The sequence below is a fragment of the Neopsephotus bourkii genome, unplaced genomic scaffold (genome assembly GCF_033783945.1).
Source record: "Neopsephotus bourkii isolate Nb327-2 ecotype Australia unplaced genomic scaffold, CSIRO-AGI_Nbou_v1 NB_689, whole genome shotgun sequence".
Taxonomy (NCBI): Eukaryota; Metazoa; Chordata; class Aves; order Psittaciformes; family Psittacidae; genus Neopsephotus; species Neopsephotus bourkii.
The window spans coordinates 121,839-142,666 of NW_026901188.1; the positions used below are offsets into that span (position 1 = coordinate 121,839).

Below are 20,828 nucleotides of genomic sequence, written 5' to 3' on the forward strand. Positions count from 1 at the left end.
CACAGCCGAAGCCCTGGCTGCTGTCTCCACATGGGTGTTAGCTTTATTTCCTGCTTTGGTCGTGGTCGTGGAGCCAGGAGCAGCTGTGGGGTGCTTGGGGCAGGCGCAGGGGCTCGGCTGAGCCCGGAGCAGAGCTCAGTCAGGGGAACAGCTCTGGTTTTCCAGCATCCAGGAAACCAGGGGTTGGAGCTGCAGCCTCGTGGCGGCCCTGCCGAGAGGAGCATGGTGCTGGCTGTGGTGAAGGAGGAAGGACTCGAGTGTCTCGGGGGTGCAAGAGCCAGAGGGCACCGGAGGCAGAGAAAACAGGGTCCAAAGTGCAAAAGAAGAGCTGGAGAGGGAGCGTGGAGCCAGGTAAATGCCCTTCCTGTGCCGCACGTTGGGGCAGTGTCGATGAGGAAGCCCAACAGCACTCGCTGGCAGCTGCCAGATGCTGCCCCGTGGATGGTCCCAGCTTCCTGGCTCTGCCACGAGTGCCTTCCTCCTTGTGGAGGCAGAAATCATCCTGCTCCTGCCAAGTCCCCATCACATTGTCCCTTCCCAGCTCAGGTCCACCGGGACGCACGGCCCATTGTGCTGCTGCGGTGGCTCCTCCGCACCCACGGCGCTGCCTGGCCAGGAGGGGGCTCCGTCCGCGTTTCTCCTCAGGGAGCAGAGGCTACACCTCGGTGGAGTACTCCATCATGCTGGGGGGAAAGGAGGGAGTTGTTGTGGACTGGGAAGCAATGGGGGTTGTGGGAACAGGCTGTTTGCCCAGAATAAATGGAGAAGGAGTGACCCGCCTGCTTGTGGGAAATGCCTGCAGCAAGGGGAACCAGGGACTGAAGGCTGAACAGTGGGAGCCTGGTGCTCCCTGAGCACTCAGCTCTGCTTGTGCCTGCCCTTGGTGGTGGTAGCAGGGACCTGGTGACCATGAGCAGGGGGGGACAGCAGCACCAGGGCGGCCCAGCCTGTGGCTCTCGGCTGCATCAGTTCTGTTTCCAACTGAAGGGCTTCACGTGGGGTTTTTAAAGTTTAAATGGAAAATTTGGGCAAAATTCTGTCTTGTTTTAACTTCGAGCTTCCCTTTTTCTGAAGGAAAAGCCCAAATGAAGCAGCCCCTTCCTCTGGTGAGCATTAAATGGTGAGCACTTATCATAGGACTCATTTCATGGCTTTTTCCGTGCTGGCTATCAGCCATGAGCTCATAGAATCATAGTATCAACCAGGTTGGAAAAGACCTTTAAGATCATCTGGTCCAACCCTTACCCCAGCATCTCTGTTACTGACTGATAATTTTAGCAACTGTTCACATCCATTGCTGGAAAGTTATTTTATGGCAGTGGTTACTAAAAACGGTGGCAGCAGAGTCACATTTCACTGGCCTTGAGTGCCTAAAACCAGGCAACTGAGCTGGTGAGTGGAGCCACGGGCACGGAGATGGATTCTCACCTGTGAGTAATGCACCTCATCTTAAAAAGAGCCTGTTCTGTAGCTGAGGCTGGGCTGGGAGCTGGGGAGAAGCCACCCTGATGGTGATGGAGCTGCCCCACCGTGCCCCTGAGGTGAGTGACCCCCTGCTGTGGGGCTCTGGAGCTGACCTCCTGCTGGAGGCTGGGCCCTGTGTGCACCGTGGGCATCACCCACCTGAGCTCCTTGCGGAGGTCGCTGTGTTTCCTGCCCAGGAACGTGTTCTTGACGGAGAGGGGGACGTCGGGGATGTACCAGGCTGCAATGAGCTTCACGCACAGAGCCACGTGCTGCGCAGAGCAAGGGGCACTGAGGAGCTCCATGGGCCCAGCCCCATGCTGCGCAGAGCAAGGGGCACTGAGGAGCTCCATGGGCCCAGCCCCATGCTGCACAGAGCAAGGGGCACTGAGGAGCTCCATGGGCCCAGCCCCATGCTGCACAGAGCAAGGGGCACTGAGGAGCTCCATGGGCCCAGCCCCATGCTGCACAGAGCAAGGGGCACTGAGGAGCTCCCCGGGCCCAGCCCCATGCTGCACAGAGCAAGGGGCACTGAGGAGCTCCATGGGCCCAGCCCCATGCTGCACAGAGCAAGGAGCACTGAGGAGCTCCATGGGCCCAGCCCCATGCTGCACAGAGCAAGGGGCACTGAGGAGCTCCCCATCCCCATCCCCATCCCCTGTCACCATCCTCCCATTCACCCCAGCCTCCCCCCCGGGTGCTCACCTCAAAGAGGATGAGGAAGGCGAGCCGGGCCGCGAAGATGTGCCAGAACTGCACCGTGTAGCTGTAGTCATCGGCGTGCCGGTAGTCCCGGTACCTGCAGCACAGCCCCGTGGGTGCCCTGCACCCTGCCTCGGTTCCCCCATGGCAGCCCTGTTCCCGGCTCCAGGCTGGGTGCCCCGGTGAGGGGCTCGGGAATGGCGCTGGGCTGCAGTTACCTGCACTCTGTGATGTTGGTGCTGACAAAGCCTGGTGGCATCGGGGGCAGCTTCGAGTAGAGCTCGAAGTCCTGGACGCGGAAGGTGGACAGGCTGTGGTTGATGTAACCGGTGGAGCAGCTGTGGGGGGACACGGGGGCTGTGGTGAGCCCCAACCCACAGCCTCTGGGTCTTCTCCAGCACCCAGGGCTCTCTGAGTGCTGCAGAGCCTGTCTGGCTGCAGCTCTCCTCTCTGTGGGCTCCCTGCTGTGGGGGTTCTCGGGTGGCTGGTAGTGTGGTTGAGCACAGGTTGTAGCCTCCCGCTCTGGGGGAGCCAGCACCCATCTGGGGCTCCCCCTCCCCTCCTTGGCTGCCCGTTTTCACGAAGCCCGGGGAAATCAATGGCTCTGAGGCTTCTGTCCAGTGTGGTGGCCTTGGCCAGTGAGTAAAGGCTTGGAGGACAGAGGAGAGGGTAGGAGAGGGCACATGCAGGCACCCAGTCCTTACGTGGTGCTCTTCCCAGTTCACCCACCAGAGGGATGCTGTGAGCAAGGGGCTGGTTGGGATGCTGAGGAAGGTGCCATCAGGGAAACCCTCCCCTGCTCCCTTTCCCCCCATCCTGGTGTGGGGAAAGGCTCAAGTGCCTCCTACCCCTGTGTTGGTGGCACTGAGGGAGGCAGGGATGCTGCAGGCAGGGATGCAGCAGGCAGGGATGCAGCAGGCAGGGATGCTGCAGGCAGGGATGCAGCAGGCAGGGCCGCAGCAGGCAGGGCTGCAGCAGGCAGGGCTGCAGCAGGCAGGGCCGCAGCAGGCAGGGATGCAGCAGGCAGGGATGCAGCAGGCAGGGATGCAGCAGGCAGGGCCGCAGCAGGCAGGGTTGCTGCAGGCAGGGTTGCTGCAGGCAGGGATGCAGCAGGCAGGGCCGCAGCAGGCAGGGACGCTGCAGGCAGGGCTGCAGCAGGCAGGGCTGCAGCAGGCAGGGCCGCAGCAGGCAGGGCTGCAGCAGGCAGGGATGCTGCAGGCAGGGCTGATGGACAGCACTCACTCCATGCCAGTGCTGTTCTCGGTCACGCAGGGGCTGTAGGTGTACTTGTAGACCAGCACGGGGATGAAGTCGGAGGTGATGGCGATCACCAGCCCGTTCCCGATGACAGCCAGGATGCCGATGGCCTCCAGGACCAGCAGCCAGATTCCTGCGGGAGAGGAGCGCTCAGCGAGGCCCTGGGAGAGCTCAGCCCCTGTTCAAGGTCTGCAGGGGGAGGGCAAGGGGAGATGGGTTCAGACTGAAACAGGGGAGGTTCAGGTTGGGGATAAGGCAGAAGCTCTTCCTGTGAGGGTGCTGAGGCGCTGGCACAGGGTGCCCAGGGAAGCTGTGGCTGCCCCATCCCTGGCAGTGCTCAAGGCCAGGTTGGACACAGGGGCTTGGAGCAAGCTGCTCCAGTGGAAGGGGTTGGGATTGGAGCTGGAGGAGCTTTAAGGTCCCTTGCACCCAACCCAGGCTGGGATTGTGTGGTTCTGAGTGGTGCCAGTCCCTGGCCAAGGGATGCTCCGGGGCCTCATGCTGGGGAAAAGGCTTTGCCCTGGCACCATTGGCACCAGCAGTGGTGCAGGAAGGAGGGGGCTCCTTGTGCCCTGCCTCACCGATGTCGTTGGCCTTCCTGGGCACCATGCGCCGGTGCAGCCGCATCATCTTGATGGCGTCCAGGTGGATCTCGAGGAGGTTGTTGCAGAAGGCCAGCAGCGGGGCGAGGGGGAAGGCGGCGACGAAGATGGTGGTGAAGCTGTACTGGATCACTGTGAGGGGCAATGGGTGCTGGTGGGCAGCCACCACACCAGAGACATCCCATAGGGTTTGTCCTGCCTGGCGGCTTGGGCCAGAGGGGCTTTGCAGGGGTGAAATGGGGATATAGACCTGTGCTGCGGACCCCACCTCCCGCAGGGCTGTTGGAGAGGGGGATCTGGGGGGGTCCCACAGAGCACAGCTTGAGCTTGGGCTCACAGCCACTCCCCTGGCACTGCAGGAGAGCAGGGTCCAAGGCCAGGCCATTGCCTGCTCTCTTGTGGGGATGATCTTGGTGAGCCAATGGATGGAGCTCATCTCGGAGCTCTCCCTTGTCTATGCTGGGGCTCCTCATCACCAGGCTCTCTCAGGCAAGGGGGGGATGTGGCTCTGCACCCACACCCCTCCTCCTGGAGCCCCTGCTCCACGTACCCATCTCCAGGAACTCATCAAACAGGCTGAAGATGTTGACCTCGTTGAGCTCGTAGTTGCTCAGCCACTGCCTCTTGCAGGGGTCCTCGGCCTCCTCTTCCTCCCCTAACATCAGCCTCCTCCTCTTGGGGCGCCGCAGCCGCTTCCTGCGTAGCCGGTGCCGTATCCAGCTGCAAGGGGGAGAGCTCTGTGCTGCCTGCAGCACGGCGGGGCTGCAGGGGCAGGAGGCAGCGTTACTGCAGGGGGGAGCACAGGGAGCAGTGCATGGGCTCACGGGTTCAGGTACTCCATCACGTTGCTGATGGTCTGCTTGAGCAGCATGATGATGGCCATCTGGATGAAGAGGTCGGTGATGCAGCCGCTGGGGTGGCACTGAGAAGGGGAGAGGAGAGGAGAGGAGGGAGAGGGAGAGGGAGGAGGGAGAGGGGAGAGGGGAAGAGGGAGAGGAGAGGGAGAGGAGAGGAGAGGAGAGGAGAGGAGAGGAGAGGAGAGGAGAGGAGAGGAGAGGAGAGGAGAGGAGAGGAGAGGGGCTGTGTCTGCGGGCTCCGGCCAGGGCAGGAGCCGAGCTCCCCATAGCCTCGCAGGGCAGTGGGGCAGGAGCTGTGCTGAGGCTCAGAGCATCACCTCCTCCAGCCTCCACTTGCCAGCGATGCGCACGTAGTTCCCTGGGTGCCCGTTGATCCTGGGCAAGGAAGGAACAGCAACGTCTGTTGATGGGGACATCATCCCTGGGCCCCGATGGAGACATGAGGGGCTGCCCGCACCCCCATGCCCGCTCTGGCCCTTCTGAGGTCCGCCATGGGGTCCTCTGCAGCGCCGGCCGCACTCACCGCCCCAGGAAGAAGGCGATGTAGATGAGCGAGGAGAAGTTGGTGAAGAACTGGAAGGTGAAGATCTTCACGGTGAAGGTGCTCTCCCGCTGGGAGAAGCTCCGGGGTTTCTCTGCGTTAGGGAGCAAAGCGAAGGGACTTGGTCACAGCGTGGGGGGACCTTGTCCTGGCTGCCCCATGGGTGCCACAAAGCTCTTTGAGCCCCGTGTGGAGCCTTCCCTGCCCTTCAGCCGAGCCCTGTGGGGGAGCTGAGCCCGGCTCCATCGGGCCATGACTGGGGGAGAAGGGGCCCTCAGCTTGGAGGGCACCGCATGGAGCGCTCCTGCAGCAGCGGTGGCTTCTGCTCCTGCTGGCTCTTGGCCCCATGTGGCCATGGGTTAGGGTTAGGGTTAGGGTTAGCACAATGTGGCCATGGGTTAGGGTTAGGGTTAGGGTTAGCACAATGTGGCCATGGGTTAGGGTTAGGGTTAGGGTTAGCACAATGTGGCCATGGGTTAGGGTTAGGGTTAGGGTTAGCAGAATGTGGCCATGGGTTAGGGTTAGGGTTAGGGTTAGCACAATGTGGGCATGGGTTAGGATTAGGATTAGGGTTAGCACAGTGTGGGTATGGGTTAGGGTTAGGGTTAGGGTTGACACAATGTGGCCATGGGTTAGGGTTAGGGTTAGGGTTAGGGTTAGGGTGAGCACAATGTGGCCATGGGTTAGAGTTAGGGTTAGGGTTAGCACAATGTGGCCATGGGTTAGGATTAGGGTTAGGGTTTGGGTTGACACGATGTGGCCATGGGTTAGGGTTAGGATTAGGGTTAGTACAATGTGGCCATGGGTTAGGGTTAGGGTTAGGGTTAGCGCAACGTGGCCATGGGTTAGGGTTAGGGTTAGGGTTAGCACAATGTGGCCATCGGTTAGGGTTAGGATCAGCACAATGTGGCCATGCGTTAAGGTTAGGGTTAGTGTTAGCATGATGTGGCCATAGGACAGTCCCCTGCAGCACATGGGCTGCTGGCCCCAGATGGGTGCCCAGGGGATGCTTTGGGATGGAGGAAGAGAAGCGCACAGGACCCTGGCTGCATGCGGGGCCCGAGGGATGCTGTGGAGCCTTACCCAGGTCACAGAGGAAGAGCGCCACGTGCCTGTTGACCTGCGGGACACGGGAGTGTTGATGGTGGAAGAGCGGGGAGCAGCGCCCTGCCCGCGTCCCGCTCCGCACCTTGCTCATGATGACGATGGTGACGTAGTGCAGCACGGCCCCCGTCACCACGGCCACCGTGTTGGCCTGCTCGCGCAGGAACTCGGAGCTGCTCTGCGTGAACAGCGCCGTTGCCACCACCCGGTAGATGACGAGGGCGTGCGCGATGCCGACCAGCACCGCGATCTGTGCAGACAGAACGTGTGCCAGCCCAGCGGGCACCACCAGTGTCTGAGCCCCACCAGCCCCCTGAGCTCCATCAGCCCCCTGAGCATCACCAGCGTCTGAGCTCCATCAGCCCCCTGAGCTCCATCAGCCCCCTGAGCATCACCAGCGTCTGAGCTCCATCAGCCCCCTGAGCTCCATCAACCCCCTGAGCATCACCAGCCCCCTGAGCCCCATCAGCCCCCTGAGCATCACCAGTGTCTGAGCTCCACCAGCCCCATGAGCACCACCAGGGCCTGAGCTCCATCAGCCCCCTGAGCATCACCAGCCCTTCAACCCTGGTTTCCCCCTTCACAGAGCTCGTCTGGACATGGCCTCAAATTGTACCTATATCATGAAATGGTTTGTGTTGGAAGGGACCTGAAAGCTCCTCCAGCTCCAACCCCAACCCCTCCCACTGGAGCAGCTTGCTCCAAGCCCCTGTGTCCAGCCTGGCCTTGAGCACTGCCAGGGATGGGGCAGCCACAGCTCCTCTGGGCACCCTGTGCCAGGGCCAGCCATAGGGCACTGTGAGGTGCTGCTCTTGCGGCAGAGTGGGGAGGGAAGGAGGAAAGCCCCCGTGCCCTAAAGCCAGGTCCGCTGTGCCCTGGCACGTACCATCACCAGAACCAGGAGGAGGATGATGGTGCTGCGCAAGTAGGAGTGCTGGTACTGCCGGGGCTCGTGCTGCAGGTTATTGATGAGCTCCAGGGCCAGCTCCTCCTGCAACACAGAGCCAGGACAGAGCATGGGGATGGAGCCCACAGAGCAGAGCCAGGAGCTGGGATGTGCAGGGGTGGCTGTGGGATGAGGACAGGGGTGGGCAGCGGGCGCCCAGCCCAGGCAGTGAGGCCAGAACTGGGTGAGTTCAAGCCCTTGTGTGGGGATGGGGCTGCCGTCTGCTCAGCCCCCTGCAGGGCTCCCTCTGCCAGGGCTGCCTGATGTTGGCTTTGCTGTTTGTGTCTCCATTGGATGCTCACATCTACAGGGGATGGAGCTGTGCAAAGGGGTCCCTGGGATGGGGCTTTGCCATAGCCCCAGCTGGAGCATCCTCACCTCCTCCTCATCCCAGCGGTACAGCTCCCAGTCGGTGACCACTCTGGCTCTCTGCCGCTTCCACAGCTCCAGGAACACGGTGGCTGTGGGGCAAGGAGGGAGCGCGGTGACACTGGGGTGGCTCTGGAGTCACCCCTCTGCGGGGCGGCCATCGTGTTACCCCCCAGCGGGACCTGGACACGTGGCACCGTGTGGGGATGGGGATGGGGATGGGGATGGAGGTGGGTGAGATGTCACCAGCCCCAGCGTCTGCAGGCACTGGCCATGAACCCGGTGAGCCCTTTGCATGGTGCCAAGCACACACGCCTGGGTTCATGGACAATACCCCTCGAGTGGACCAGGCCACGGTGGTGTTCAGGCTTCATAGCCTGAGCTGCGCCCCTGTAAGCCCCTTTCCACCCCCTTGTCATGGGGAGTAACCTCCCTGAGCTCACCCCTGTGTAAAGCAGCCCGCAGCAGCACACAGAGCATGGCTGTGCAGGTGCAGAGCCAGTGCCTACACCTGCAGTGCTGCAGTGAAGCAAAGGAGCTGGGTAGCTGAGGGGGTGATGGATGCTCTCTGGGGTCCCTTCCAACCCCAACCGCTCTGGTTCTATGAGGCGCTGGGACCACACCAGCCCGGAGCGCAGCTGAGAGCTGATGGAGCAGCGTGGGGAGGGTCTGCTGGCCCCTCCTCCGGCAGCTGCCCCATAGCGCCCGCCCATGGAGCCTTATAAGGGCCAGGAGGGGGCTGCTGGGGCTGTGGGGAAGGAAGGGGGCAGAGCTTTGAGGTAAGGGGTGCGGGGGAGCTGGAGGGGGGGGGTTTGTGCCTTGCCTGGCCTGGAACGGCCCTGGAAGTGGATGGGGAAGCTGCTGCGTGGGGAAGCTGCATTGGAGCCCCCTTTCCCCCCCCAGGCCACATGAGGCTGCTCCTGCTGCTGCTGGCACCGAGTCACAGACACCTACCCCAGATGGCCATGAACATGGCGAACAGGACTGTCCCCTCGTTGTCGATCATGTGGGTGACCTGGAGGGGAGCAGGGAGCGTGGTGATGGGTGCAGGGGCACCTCGGGGCTGGGGGGGGCTCTCGCCGCCCGGATGCCCTTGGGGCAGGCAGAGATGCTGCAGGAGGGTGATCTGCAGGAAGGGGGTGGACGGTGGGGCTCTGTTGGTGATGGGGACCGTGACCTCCCTGCTCCTCCTCCTCAGTACGGGGGTTACTGGGGGTTTCCTATGTGTTGTGGTCGGTTTGTTGGGGTGGGTTTAGTTTCCAGTGGTTCGGGGCAGCACAAGCTGGGAGCGTTTCCCATCCTGTGCCATGAGCCTGGCTCGGGGAGGGAAAGGAATGGAAGGGAAGGAAAAAGAAGGGAAAGGAAAAGAGAAAGGAGAAAGAAGAGAGGAGAGGGAAAGGGGAAGGGGAAGGGGAAGGGGAAGGGGAAGGGGAAGGGGAAGGGGAAGGGGAAGGGGAAAGGAAAGGAAAGGAAAGGAAAGGAAAGGAAAGGAAAGGAAAGGAAAGGAAAGGAAAGGAAAGGAAAGGAAAGGAAAGGAAAGGAAAGGAAAGGGGCTCCCTGCCTCGGGAAGGAAGGGGCTGGCTCGGGAAGGAAGGGGCTGCCTCGGGAAGGGGCCGCGTACCCTGGCGTAGGTGCAGGTGTCGGAGAGGCGCCAGAAGGGGCACTGCTGGTCGCAGAGCGGGCACATGATGGTGTCCGTGGCCTCGCAGATCTCCTTGCTGCAGAGAGAGGAAGGGGCAGAGGGGAGCAGAGGGCACGCGAGCCCCGCGGGGTGCGCCCGGCGTTCCCGAGGCCTTACCTCACCTGGCTGGAGTTGAACACCGTGATCCCCGCCACGAACACCAGGAGCCCGGCGGCGGCGGCGATGCCCAGCAGGAACGTGTACCAGCCCAGCCAGGCGAAGTACAGGGCTACCTTCTCCCCGAAGTACCACCTGCGGGGACAGCGGCACCCAGGGATGCTCAGAGCCCCGAGGGATGCTCAGAGCCCCGAGGGATGCTCAGAGCCCCGAGGGATGCTCACAGCCCTATGGGATGCTCAGAGCCCCAAGGGATGCCCCATGGGATGCTCACATCCCCATAGGATGCTGGGCACCGCGGGATGCTCAGAGCCCAGAAGGATGCTCACAGCCCCATGGGATGCTCAGAGCCCCATGGGATGCCCCATGGGATGCTCACATCCCCATAGGATGCTGGGCACCACGGGATGCTCAGAGCCCCAAGGGATGCTCACAGCCCTATGGGATGCCTCATGGGTTGCTCACATCCCCATAGGATGCTGGGCCCCACAGGATGCTCACAGCCCAGTGATGCTCACGGCCCCATGGGATGCTCACAGCCCCATGGGTGAGGGTCCAGGTGTGGTGATGCCTGTGCTTGGGGCTTGGGATGGGGAGAGCCAGCCCGGCTGGAGAGGAGCTTCAGGATGCAAGGGGGCTGGAACTGGATGATCTTTAGGTCCTTTCCAACCCAGACTATTCTATGATTCTATGCAGCATTCCCAGGGGATTTCAGAGCTGAGGGTCTCCTGGTGGCTTTTTCTTTCCCTTTTGCTTTCTTTTTTGCCCCCCCCCCCCTCCTTAATGTGCCGCAGGGGAGCTGCTCTCACTGATGTGAATGGGATATGGTCCCATGGGTGCTGCTCCTGCCTCTCCATGCAGGAGGGAAGGGGAGCTGCCTGTGGGAGCGGTGTGTGCCAGGTCAGGGAGGTGGGGATGGGGAGGGCCCAAGCTGCCATCAGTGCCTGCAGAGCAGCTCTGGGGGTGCGGGGGCTGCGGGGGGTGGTGGCTCAGCCCCCTGCGATGCTTCCCCTGCCTCCTGGAGGCAGCACCGCGGTAGCTCTGGTGCGGGCTGGGATGGGCGAGGAGGGCGGCAGCTCCCGAGGGCTCGGCCTCCCCTCCCCTGTTCACTGCCCCCAGCGCTCAGAGCCGGTGCTGAGCCCGTCCCTCCCTTGCCCAGCCCTTGACAGCGCGGGGTGCGAGGGTGCCTCTGCCCCGTTCCCCCTTGAGCCGTGCTCCTCCCGCAGTGTGAACGCGGTGCCCGCGGCCCCAGGTTCAGCCTCTGATGCTCTGCTCCCGCCTCACCTTCCCTTTGACTGCGGTTGGAAACCACAGGGGCTCGTTAAAGCCTTGTGTCTGCGGGGCTGTGTGGTGCTGCAGGAGGAGCAGATGGAGCTGGGGCCATAGGGATGGCCCCTGGCAAAGAGCTCTCAGGCTTCAGAAGGAGCCCGGTGCTTGAGGGGGGAGCCAGGCTCAAGGTACTGATGTGAAGGGAGACAGGAGCCTGGCAAAGGGCATAAAGCTCCCGGGTTTCAGGTGGGCCCTTGGGCTGAGGGCGGTTCTGTGCCCCTGCTGCTGCCTTACCTGATCTTCTCGATGGGCTGGCGGCAGAAGAGAACTCTCCAGCGAGCCCATTTCTCCTTCAGGAATTCGCTCAGCTCTCCTTTCTGGGGGGCAGAGAGCTTGGTCGGACACAGGAACATGGGGAGAGCCTCGGTACCCGGACAAGGGATGGGGCAAGAGGAACCGGCCTCAAGCTGCACCAGGGCAGGTTCAGATGGAGCTGAGGAACAATTCCTGCCCCAGAGGGTGCTCAGGCATTGGAACAGGCTGCCCAGGGCAGGGCTGCAGGCACCGGCCCTGCAAGTGCTCACAAACCCTATAGCCGAGGCCTCGGTGCCATGGGTTAGGGGTGGCCCTGGGCAGTGCTGTCACTGGTTGGACTGGATGAGCTGGAAGGGCTTTCCCAGCCCGGTTGGTTCCATGGCTCTGTGATGCCCAGGCTGCCCCTGCGAGCTCTGTTGTGCCCTCATCCGGATGCAGCCCTGGCTGACCCAAAGGTCCCCCCCTCCCGTTCTTGCTCCTGCACCCCCGTGGCCGTGCCCCATCACCGTGTGCTCGCCCTCACCTCGTGCAGGGGAAACGCGGCCTCGAAAACCTTCTTCTTGATCAGGTCCTGCAGCTTCTCTGGAGGCAGAGCGGGGGGGGGTCAGTGGGGGTCCGCTCTGCTCCGCTCTGCTCTACCCTGCTGTGCCCTGCTGTGCCCTGCTCTGCTCTGCTCTGCCAGGCAGGAGCACCCCGGGCCTCGGGGCAGCAGACGGGGAGCCTGGGGGAGCCTGGGGCAGGCTGGGATCAGAGGGATCAGCGCTAATCCCTGCGGATGTGCTGCTGTGCCACGGGCGGGGCTGGGCTGGGAGCGAGCCAAGGAGGGCTCAGAGCCAGAGAGACAGCGCCCGAGAGCCTGCTTGTACTGGGGTGGATGCTCAGAGCCAGCATCCCTAGAGCCTGCTTGTACTGGGGTGGATGCTCAGAGCCAGCATCCCTAGAGCCTGCTTGTACTGGGGTGGATGCTCAGAGCCAGCATCCCTAGAGCCTGCTTGTACTGGGGTGGATGCTCAGAGCCAGCATCCCTAGAGCCTGCTTGTACTGGGGTGCATGCTCAGAGCCAGCATCCCTAGAGCCTGCTTGTACTGGGGTGGATGCTCAGAGCCAGCATCCCTAGAGCCTGCTTGTACTGGGGGGATGCTCAGAGCCAGCATCCCTAGAGCCTGCTTGTACTGGGGTGGATGCTCAGAGCCAGCATCCCTAGAGCCTGCTTGTACTGGGGTGGATGCTCAGAGCCAGCATCCCTAGAGCCTGCTTGTACTGGGATGCTCAGAGCCAGCATCCCTAGAGCCTGCTTGTACTGGGGTGGATGCTCAGAGCCAGCATCCCTAGAGCCTGCTTGTACTGGGGTGGATGCTCAGAGCCAGCATCCCTAGAGCCTGCTTGTACTGGGGTGGATGCTCAGAGCCAGCATCCCTAGAGCCTGCTTGTACTGGGGAGGATGCTCAGAGCCAGCATCCCTAGAGCCTGCTTGTACTGGGGTGCATGCTCAGAGCCAGCATCCCTGGAACCTGCTTGTACTGGGGTGGATGCTCAGAGCCAGCATCCCTAGAGCCTGCTTGTACTGGGGTGGATGCTCAGAGCCAGCATCCCTAGAGCCTGCTTGTACTGGGGAGGATGCTCAGAGCCAGCATCCCTAGAGCCTGCTTGTACTGGGGAGGATGCTCAGAGCCAGCATCCCTAGAGCCTGCTTGTACTGGGGAGGATGCTCAGAGCCAGCACCCTGAGTGCTCATGCTGGGGTGCCAGGGAGGGACCAGCTCCCCTGGGGATACCAGGAGCAGTGATGGGCTCGGGCAGAGGGAGTAGGGGCTGCAGCTGGGTCCTGCACTCCCCATGTCCCAGCCTCCGGATGCAGCACCAGTTCTGTGTCTGAGCTGTGCCCCGGCTTTGTCCCCCCTCTGCATCCCCCCAGTGCCTGTGCCCACCATGGGGCAGGAGCCTTGTGCAGGTCCCTCCGAGCACCATCCCTCCGGCCCCATTCCCTTACCGAGCTCGGGCGTCACCGTGTTGTGCAGGATGAAGTTCACGATCCGTATCCTGAGCAGGGAGGGAGTGTGTTAAAGGCTGCTCTGGGGATAGGGGCACCTGTGGGGCCTGGAAAGCCAGGGAGGGATGGGAGAAGGTGGGCACTGAAACCCAGGGGAGGAAGCAGGGAAGCAATGGGAATCCGGCTGCTGGGCACTGGCGGCTTTGGCTGTGGGGTGTGGAGGTGCCTTTGTGGAGCATGGAAAGCCAGGCCCTGCTGAAGGGGGATGCTGCTGTGGGGAGAGGGGAGCACAGGGTGCTGGCGGTGAGCATCCAGCTCTGCCCCCACCTCGTGGTCACGGCTACATCGTGGTGGGCATCGGGGCTGTGCTGGCGGCTGTCGGGGTTCCTCAGGAGCCACTGGTACTGCCGGAAGAGGAGCCTCGGGGCACGGACTCCATAGAAGAGCTTCTGGTCCTCGATTTTCTAATGGGGGGGAGAGAAGGGATGGGAGGAAACTGCAGGGATGGGAGGAAACTGCAGGGATGGGGCAGAGCTGGGATGGGGCAGAGCAGGGATGGGGCAGAGCAGGGAATGGGGCAGAGCTGGGATGGGGCAGAGCAGGGATGGGGCAGAGCAGGGAATGGGGCAGAGCAGGGATGGGGCAGAGCAGGGAATGGGGCAGAGCAGGGGATGGGGCAGAGCAGGGATGGGGCAGAGCAGGGATGGGGCAGAGCAGGGATGGGGCAGAGCAGGGAATGGGGCAGAGCTGGGATGGGGCAGAGCAGGGATGGGGCAGAGCAGGGAATGGGGCAGAGCAGGGATGGGGCAGAGCAGGGAATGGGGCAGAGCAGGGGATGGGGCAGAGCAGGGAATGGGGCAGAGCAGGGGATGGGGCAGAGCAGGGATGGGGCAGGGCAGGGATGGGGCAGGGCAGGGAATGGGGCAGAGCAGGGAATGGGGCAGAGCAGGGAATGGGGCAGAGCAGGGATGGGGCAGAGCAGGGAATGGGGCAGAGCAGGGATGGGGCAGAGCAGGGAATGGGGCAGAGCAGGGAATGGGGCAGAGCAGGGAATGGGGCAGAGCAGGGAATGGGGCAGAGCAGGGAATGGGGCAGAGCAGGGAATGGGGCAGAGCAGGGAATGGGGCAGAGCTGCACGGCCCCCTTGAGCAAGCGGTTCATTTCCCAGCACTGATGGCTCAATGGTTTGGGTCTCTCCCATCTCCTGGGATGCAGGAGCCCAAAGCAGGCTTGGATCCTGGGTACCACGGCGGTGCCAAGTGCCTGTTCCTCACCTTGATGGTGAACCCCTTCTTGCTCAGCTCATCCAGGAACTTCTTCCTCTTGATCTCCCTCTCGCTGCCCACTTCATGGATGTCGCTCACCAGGACAAAATCCCACTTCTCTTCATCCTGCCCATAGAAACCAGCAGGGAATGAACGCGGTGGCAAGAGGAGAGCGCTCCCTGCTCCAGGCTCTCAGGGGTTTGGGGCTGGATCATGGCTCTGTGGTGCCCTAGGATGGGGAATGAGCAGAATGGGGATGGGGAAAGGGAGGCAGCTGCTGCCTTGGCACTGCCCCTCTCCCCTCTGGGCTGTGCTGAGCTCTGGGTGCAGAGGGAGCAGAACTCACCGGGGAGGGGGCAGATTCCGCATCTTCCACAGGGAAATCCCTCCAGGGGGTCAGCAGGATCTCATCCTGGGGAGAGAAAACAGCGGGGGCTTCAGCCGGCTCCGTGGCCGGGTGCGGAGCAAACCTCTCCCTGCGGATGCGTGTGGGACAACTGAGATGATGAAGGGAGTGGAGCATCTCCCTTATGAGGACAGACTGAGGGAGCTGGGTCTCTATAGTTTGGAGAAGAGGAGACTGAGGGGTGACCTTATTAGTGTATATAAATATATAAAGGGGGAGTGTCCCGAGGATGGAGCCAGGCTCTTCTCAGTGGCAAACAATGATAGGACAAGGGGCAATGGGTACAAACTGGAACACAAGAGGTTCCACTTAAACTCCTTCTCAGTGAGGTGACAGAACACTGGACCAGGCTGCCCAGGGAGGTTGTGGGGTCTCCTTCTCTGGAGACATTCAAAACCCGCCTGGACACGTTCCTGTGTAACCTTATCTGGGTGTTCCTGCTCCGCAGGGGGATTGGACTGGATGAGCTTCTGAGGTCCCTTCCAATCTCTACCATACTGGGATACTGGGATACTGGGATACTGGGATACTGTGACATCGGGATGCACAGAGCAGAGACTGCTGCGGGCATCGGGACCAGGCTGTGGTGCCTCAAAAGAGAGCCTGGGCAGCTGCAACTGCATCCCAGCATCAGCCGGGGGCCCACCGGCTGCTGCCCTGCGGGTGCCCGCGGGGAGGGTGAGAGCAGGATTATCTGGAGCCTTCTCCATACGCTCCTGTCTCCAGTGTGGGGTGCTCCTGAGCCGAATCCAGCTCTGTATTAGGGATGCTGGATGAGTGCGCAGCCTCCTCTTGGACTCATCGCGTCCCATGTCTTACATGTCTTACTGGGGCTGTCAGGGAACCGAATGGGAGACACCCTCCCTGTGCTCTGGACCCTGCTCCTCCTTGTTTCCCCCAATGTACCTAAAGAGTGTCAGCGCTTGGCCCCTCTGTCCCTGCTGCAGTGGCTTTCAGAGACCTTTACCGGGGTGCTCCTGTCAGCCAGGGCACTGTTGGGGTGTTGGTGTGAGGGGGAAGGGATGGTGGGACATCACACACTCAGCTGTGATGAAGGGATGCTGAATGGGACAGACCCTTCAGGCTGCAGCAGAGCAGGAGGAAACGAATCCTTGGGAAGTGCCATGGATGCCTCTGTCTATGGCCAAGGGGCAGCGGGGAGGGTGAGCTGTTGGTGCTTGGTCTGCCTGGGCACCTCCTGTGGGCTACGGGCCCCAGAGAAAGGGGTGAACACGGATGCTCCCCCTCACTGCTCCAGGCTCAGGCACCGCAGTGGTGCCTCTCGGGGGGGCACGGAGCAAAGTGCCCGCTGTGATTTCCCATCCCTCTGCTGAGGGATGCTGCACTGAGCACCCTGGGGTGGCACGGGGCCGGTGGGCACCCAGAGTTGGGGTACATCAGCTTCGGACCACTTTGTCCCTGTCCTCAGCGCCTGGCTCCCCTGGTGTGACCTCATCGTGCCCGGTTCTGCAACCACAGCTGCCACTTGGGCAAGAGGGGATGGGTCCAACCGGCCCCTCAATGGATGTGCAGGAGTGCGTCAGGCTCCGGATCCCAGTGACTGCAGTGGGGTTGGTAAGGACACGCTCCGTGGATCATGCTGGGAACAGGGCAATGGATCCTGCCCTAAACCCAGCATTGTGCGGGCGGGGTTTGCAATCCTCCCGCTGTGGCCGCACGGATGCGCGGCTGCTCCGGAGGGCACGGGGCTGCCAGGGGAAGGGGGTACCCCCGGTATCAGTGCGGCCGCCGTGACCTGAACCGGGGCCGGGCAGACGAGTTCATCCGGCTGCAGGCTCTGGTGCAACCGTGCCCTGATGTAAGATCTGGCTCCAGAGCTTTCGCTGGGGAGCGAGGCCGTGGGAGCAGCAGAGCCCGGGATGAGGGGAGGGCTGAAACGTGCCCGCACATGAGGATCCAGGACCAGGCGTCACCCGGAGCAAAGGAGCCACAGGGGACAGCAGAGAGGAGGTCGGAAGGGGCTGCTCTCCCCCAGAGGGGCTGTGCAACAGGAACCAGAGCTCCCCACTGCTAAAGGCACCCGATTTGGGTCAGGATGGGGGCAGTGGGGGGGTTAAAGCGCATCCTCTGCCCTGCCAAAGCCCTAAGCGGGTTTTGGGGTTGGGGTACTTGGGCTTTGGCTTGGGTTGGTCTCCCCGGGTGGGTAAACCCATGGTGGGTGCAGCAGCTCCATGTCCCTGGCTCCGAGCCCCTATCTGGGCACAGTGGAGCAGATGGGAGCCTCACTGGGCTCTGCCCCATTGCTGCAGCTCTGATGCTGGTGCTGATCTATCCCATTGCTGCCTGACTGGTCCCTGTCCCCTCATCCTGCCTGGATTCCCTGCTGGGGCTGCAGTGCGGGGGGAACCCACCCGTTGGGAGCAAGGGTTTTAAGGTGTTCTAATGCGTTCTAATGCCACTGGGGTCCCCTCGGCACCGCTGCCCTGCTGCTGCTGACCCCAGCAGCTCAAGATGGGGTGCATGGGCCTGCTGGTATCAGCTTCTCTTTCAGGTGACCCCCAGCTCCACCATCTACAGCACGGTTCCCTGCTTCGGAGCTGAAGCATCCTGACCAGTGCATCCCTTTTCTGGGGAGCAGCGGATGGGATTGCCAAGGTAGGCTCACAATGGGATGTATCCAGCCATGGGGCTTTGTGCAGCCAGGCTGGGCTATTGGAACCTTATCCCTGCATCCCTGATGGAGCTGCCAGCCCCTGCTTGTGCCTCGGGATCTTCCCTGAGGGCACTGGGGCTGAACCTGCAGAGCATCCCCAGAGCATCCTCCTCCATCAGCACTCCCAGCCGTAACCTGCTGGTCCCTGACCTGGTGCAGCCAGCTCCTGCCCTGCGTCCCCACCTTCCTGCAGTACCAATCCCTGATTTCTAATCCCAGCAGGGACCTGGTGCACTCTGATTTTCCAGTCAAACCCCAAGGATCACAGAATCAAGGAATGGTTCGGGTTGGAACGGAGCTTAAGATCATCCAGTTCCAACCCCCTTCCATGGGCAGGGACACCTCACACTAAACCATGGCACCCAAGGCTTCATCCAACCTGGCCTTGAACACTGCCAGGGATGGAGCATTCACAACCTCCCTGGGCACCCATTCCAGTGCCTCAGCACCCTCACAGGAAAGAATTTCCTCCTTAGATCCAATCTAAACTTCCCCTGTTTCAGTTCGAACCTGTTACCCCTTGTCCTGTCACTGCAGTCCCTAATGAAGAGTCCATCCCAAGCATTGGGATGCTGCTCAGGCCACCCATGTACAGATCTGTAGGTGATGTCAGGCTAGCAGGACCTGGCACCCCTCTGTGTTCCCACAGTGATGGGATTTAGTGCCTGGTGCACAGGGCTGGAATTGGGCAGGAACCTGTGGGTTGTTTCCTGGTTAGCACAGGCCACCCCCAGTGCCCAGCTCTGAGGGGTAACCGCTAAACCCTGCATCAGTGCAGGGGGGATGTGCAGACCCTGGTGATGGGAGAGCAGCATCAGAGCAGGTTGGCTTCATCACAAGGCAAAGCAGCTTTGAGCCGTGGCTGCTTGTGCAGGAGCCCAGCCTGCTCTGGGGCTGGATGTGGCTTGGAGGCAGCTGAATCCAGCAGCAGGGGTCGGGGTCCCTCATTCCCCCGCATCCATTCACTTCCCATCCCAGGGATCAGGACCCTGCCTGGTGATGGCTTCACTCCACAGCACAGGGCAGGCGGGTTGGTTCAATGTGCAGGCAGGGCCACCCCTGCTTGGAGCTGCTGGATAAACCCTGGACTCTAATCCCTGTTATCACTGAGGATGGGGCCTTTCCCTCTTTCCTGCCCTGGGGCTGGAGCTGTGTTGTGCAAAGGTGCGGGAGAAGCAGCGGGCGCAAGGAGAAGCAGGGATGTCAGTGTTAAAGAGGGTTTCCCTGTCCCACAGCAGGCTTCTCCCCTGCTCTACCAGGGGGTCCTTGTCCCCATGGTAGAGACCAGGTACCCCCTGCCCTGTGGGGGGTTATCGGATGGAGGGAAAGGGGGGCAGGCACTCCTGGGCTGGAATGCACTCACCTGAGTGAGTAACTCAGGCAGTGCACCTGGGTGGCATCTCCTCTCCTTGTTTGATTTCCTAACCGGGGACCAGGGAGGGTTTGGGTGGTTCCTGTCTCCCACACCGGGCTGATCAGATCCCTCTTGTCTCAGGATGCGCATTGTGATCGCTTCCAGCTTTACCTCATCGTTCCCAAGAAACGCCTCAGTCCCATGGAGCGGGTCACTGACACACGCGGGCACCCAGGAGCTGACGCACCCTTGAGCCTCCCTGCCTTTCTGAACAGGAGAAGCCCTCACCTTGCCTTTCCAAGCTAAAGAAACCTCATCTCCGCTCTCCCCTTGCTTTACTTGAGGTGCCCCTGAAGCCTCTGCGGCCGTCACCTCGCAGCTCTAAGCGCCTCTTCCTGGTTTCATCCAAGCTAAAGACCCGGTCCCGGTGCAAACCATCCTCTGGCACCTCTGTGCTCTGGTGCCAGCACTCGGGGCCATGGCTGACCCTGCGGCACTCGGGGGTTGTGTGGGGCTTGGTCCCCGTGTACCGGGGGTGGCAGAGCTGGCGCCGCGCACCCGTACCCCCGGGACGGTGGCAATGAGGCCGCTCCAGGGAAGGGGATCGGGGGCTCTGCAGGGCTCAGGGCGCTCCTGGGGCCGAAAGCGGCTGCGCGGCAGAGCCCGAGCGCGCTGTGCCCCGTGTGCCCGGGCTGCTGCGAACCCCCCGAGGAGCGGGTCCCGCGTCCTACCTGCATGGCGGAGCGGGGCCGAGCGGAGCCGAGCGGAGCCGAGCGGGGCCGAGCGGAGCCTCCCTCCCCGCCCCGGGGAGCGCCGCAGGGTCCCGCGGAGCCGCCGCTCCCTGCCCGGCTCTCACCTGGAGCCCGCAGGGATTCGGCTTCCGCGTGCGGCTGCGGCTGCGGGTGCGGGTGCGGGTGCCCGGCCCCGGGCGGGAGCAGGAGGAGGAGGAGGAGGAGGAGGAGGAGGCGCGGAGCTGCCCGAGCCCGAGCAGCGCCGAGCCCGGGACCGCCCCGCGCGGAGCCGCTTCCCCTCGCCCTGGCACCGCCGCCACCCCCCGGGCCCCGTCCGTGCTGCGGCCGGGGCAGCGCCGGGCTCGGGGGGCGCTGGAGGAGCCCGAGGCTCTGCGGGCGCTGAAGGCTCCTGACGAGGTGCGGGAACCTCGGGGCAGAAACCGAAGCGGAGCCTGGGGGCGGCCGGGCCACGGGGGAGCGGCACCGGCCTCGGGAGCCGATGGGATGGGGCCAGGGCAAGAGGCAGAGCCTGGGCTCCAGGTAAGGGAGGAGGCGGCTCCGAGGCTCTTCCACCTGAGCGCAGCTCCCTCCCTCCCTCCCTGCCTGCCCTGGACCGTGCCCGGTTTGCTCCGCACCGCTTCGGTTTCCTCCTGTGAACCTCGGAGGAAATGCGGCTTCCTGGAGGGACTGAGCAGAGAGCAAGGAGCCCTTCCTCGCACCTCTGCGGCTGGCAAAGCCCGTGCTGGAAGCCCTGTGCTGTTTGTCCCCACGTGTAACAGCTTTACGGGGGCCTCAGGGTCTGGTGTCGTTGATGACAGGAACATCTGGAAGCGTTTTATAGCCCTCGAGAACCGGAATCTCCTCCCGCTGGAGAGGGAAGCATCAAAGCGTGCTCTGGCCGCTCCGCTCCTCAGAGCCCTCCTGCTCCTCCACACGCTGGCACTGCAGGTAGGTGGGAGGTACTGGGGGACCTCTGCTTCCCTGATGCTGTTTGCGCTGGGATGCTGGGGCAGCCACCGGGTGCTTTGTGCACAAAGGCTTGGTCCACGTGGAGCCGTCTGTGGCTCGGAGCAGGGCAGGGCTGTTTACACAAAGGGTGAGGGAAAGGTGCTGTGTGTAAGCCGCGGCTGGCAGGAGTCCCTGTTGCTGCGGGGTCCTCTTAGGTAAAGGCAGCCCTGGAGGGCA

The 20,828-nt window shown here is 62.6% G+C and overlaps 1 protein-coding gene across 1 annotated transcript; it reads right to left on the reverse strand.

The window, feature by feature from the left end:
* Positions 1-557: 557 nt before the first annotated feature.
* On the reverse strand, positions 558-15,594 carry ANO9 (anoctamin 9). Its single transcript, XM_061353586.1, has 24 exons — positions 15,407-15,594; positions 14,825-14,975; positions 14,488-14,604; positions 13,541-13,677; positions 13,214-13,263; positions 11,748-11,806; positions 11,204-11,286; positions 9,641-9,775; positions 9,464-9,560; positions 8,797-8,857; positions 7,852-7,934; positions 7,414-7,518; positions 6,613-6,777; positions 6,507-6,543; positions 5,406-5,517; positions 5,200-5,257; positions 4,850-4,947; positions 4,576-4,745; positions 4,005-4,157; positions 3,409-3,556; positions 2,385-2,504; positions 2,170-2,263; positions 1,624-1,736; positions 558-683 (listed from the first exon to the last, which is right to left on the reverse strand). Exons 1-24 carry the CDS (start codon positions 15,592-15,594, stop codon positions 656-658), a joined length of 2,562 nt encoding a protein of 853 aa, XP_061209570.1. The 3' UTR covers positions 558-655.
* Positions 15,595-20,828: the final 5,234 nt, after the last annotated feature.

Coding starts and splice junctions, on each gene's coding strand:
- ANO9 (XM_061353586.1), bottom strand. CDS start 15,594: ATGGAGAAGGCTCCAGATAATCCTGCTCTCACCCTCCCCGCGGGCACC. Junction 6,778..7,413: donor TCCTCCTGGTTCTGGTGATG/GTACGTGCCAGG, acceptor CTGTCTGCACAG/ATCGCGGTGCTGGTCGGCAT. Junction 5,518..6,506: donor GCTCTTCCTCTGTGACCTGG/GTAAGGCTCCAC, acceptor TCCCTAACGCAG/AGAAACCCCGGAGCTTCTCC.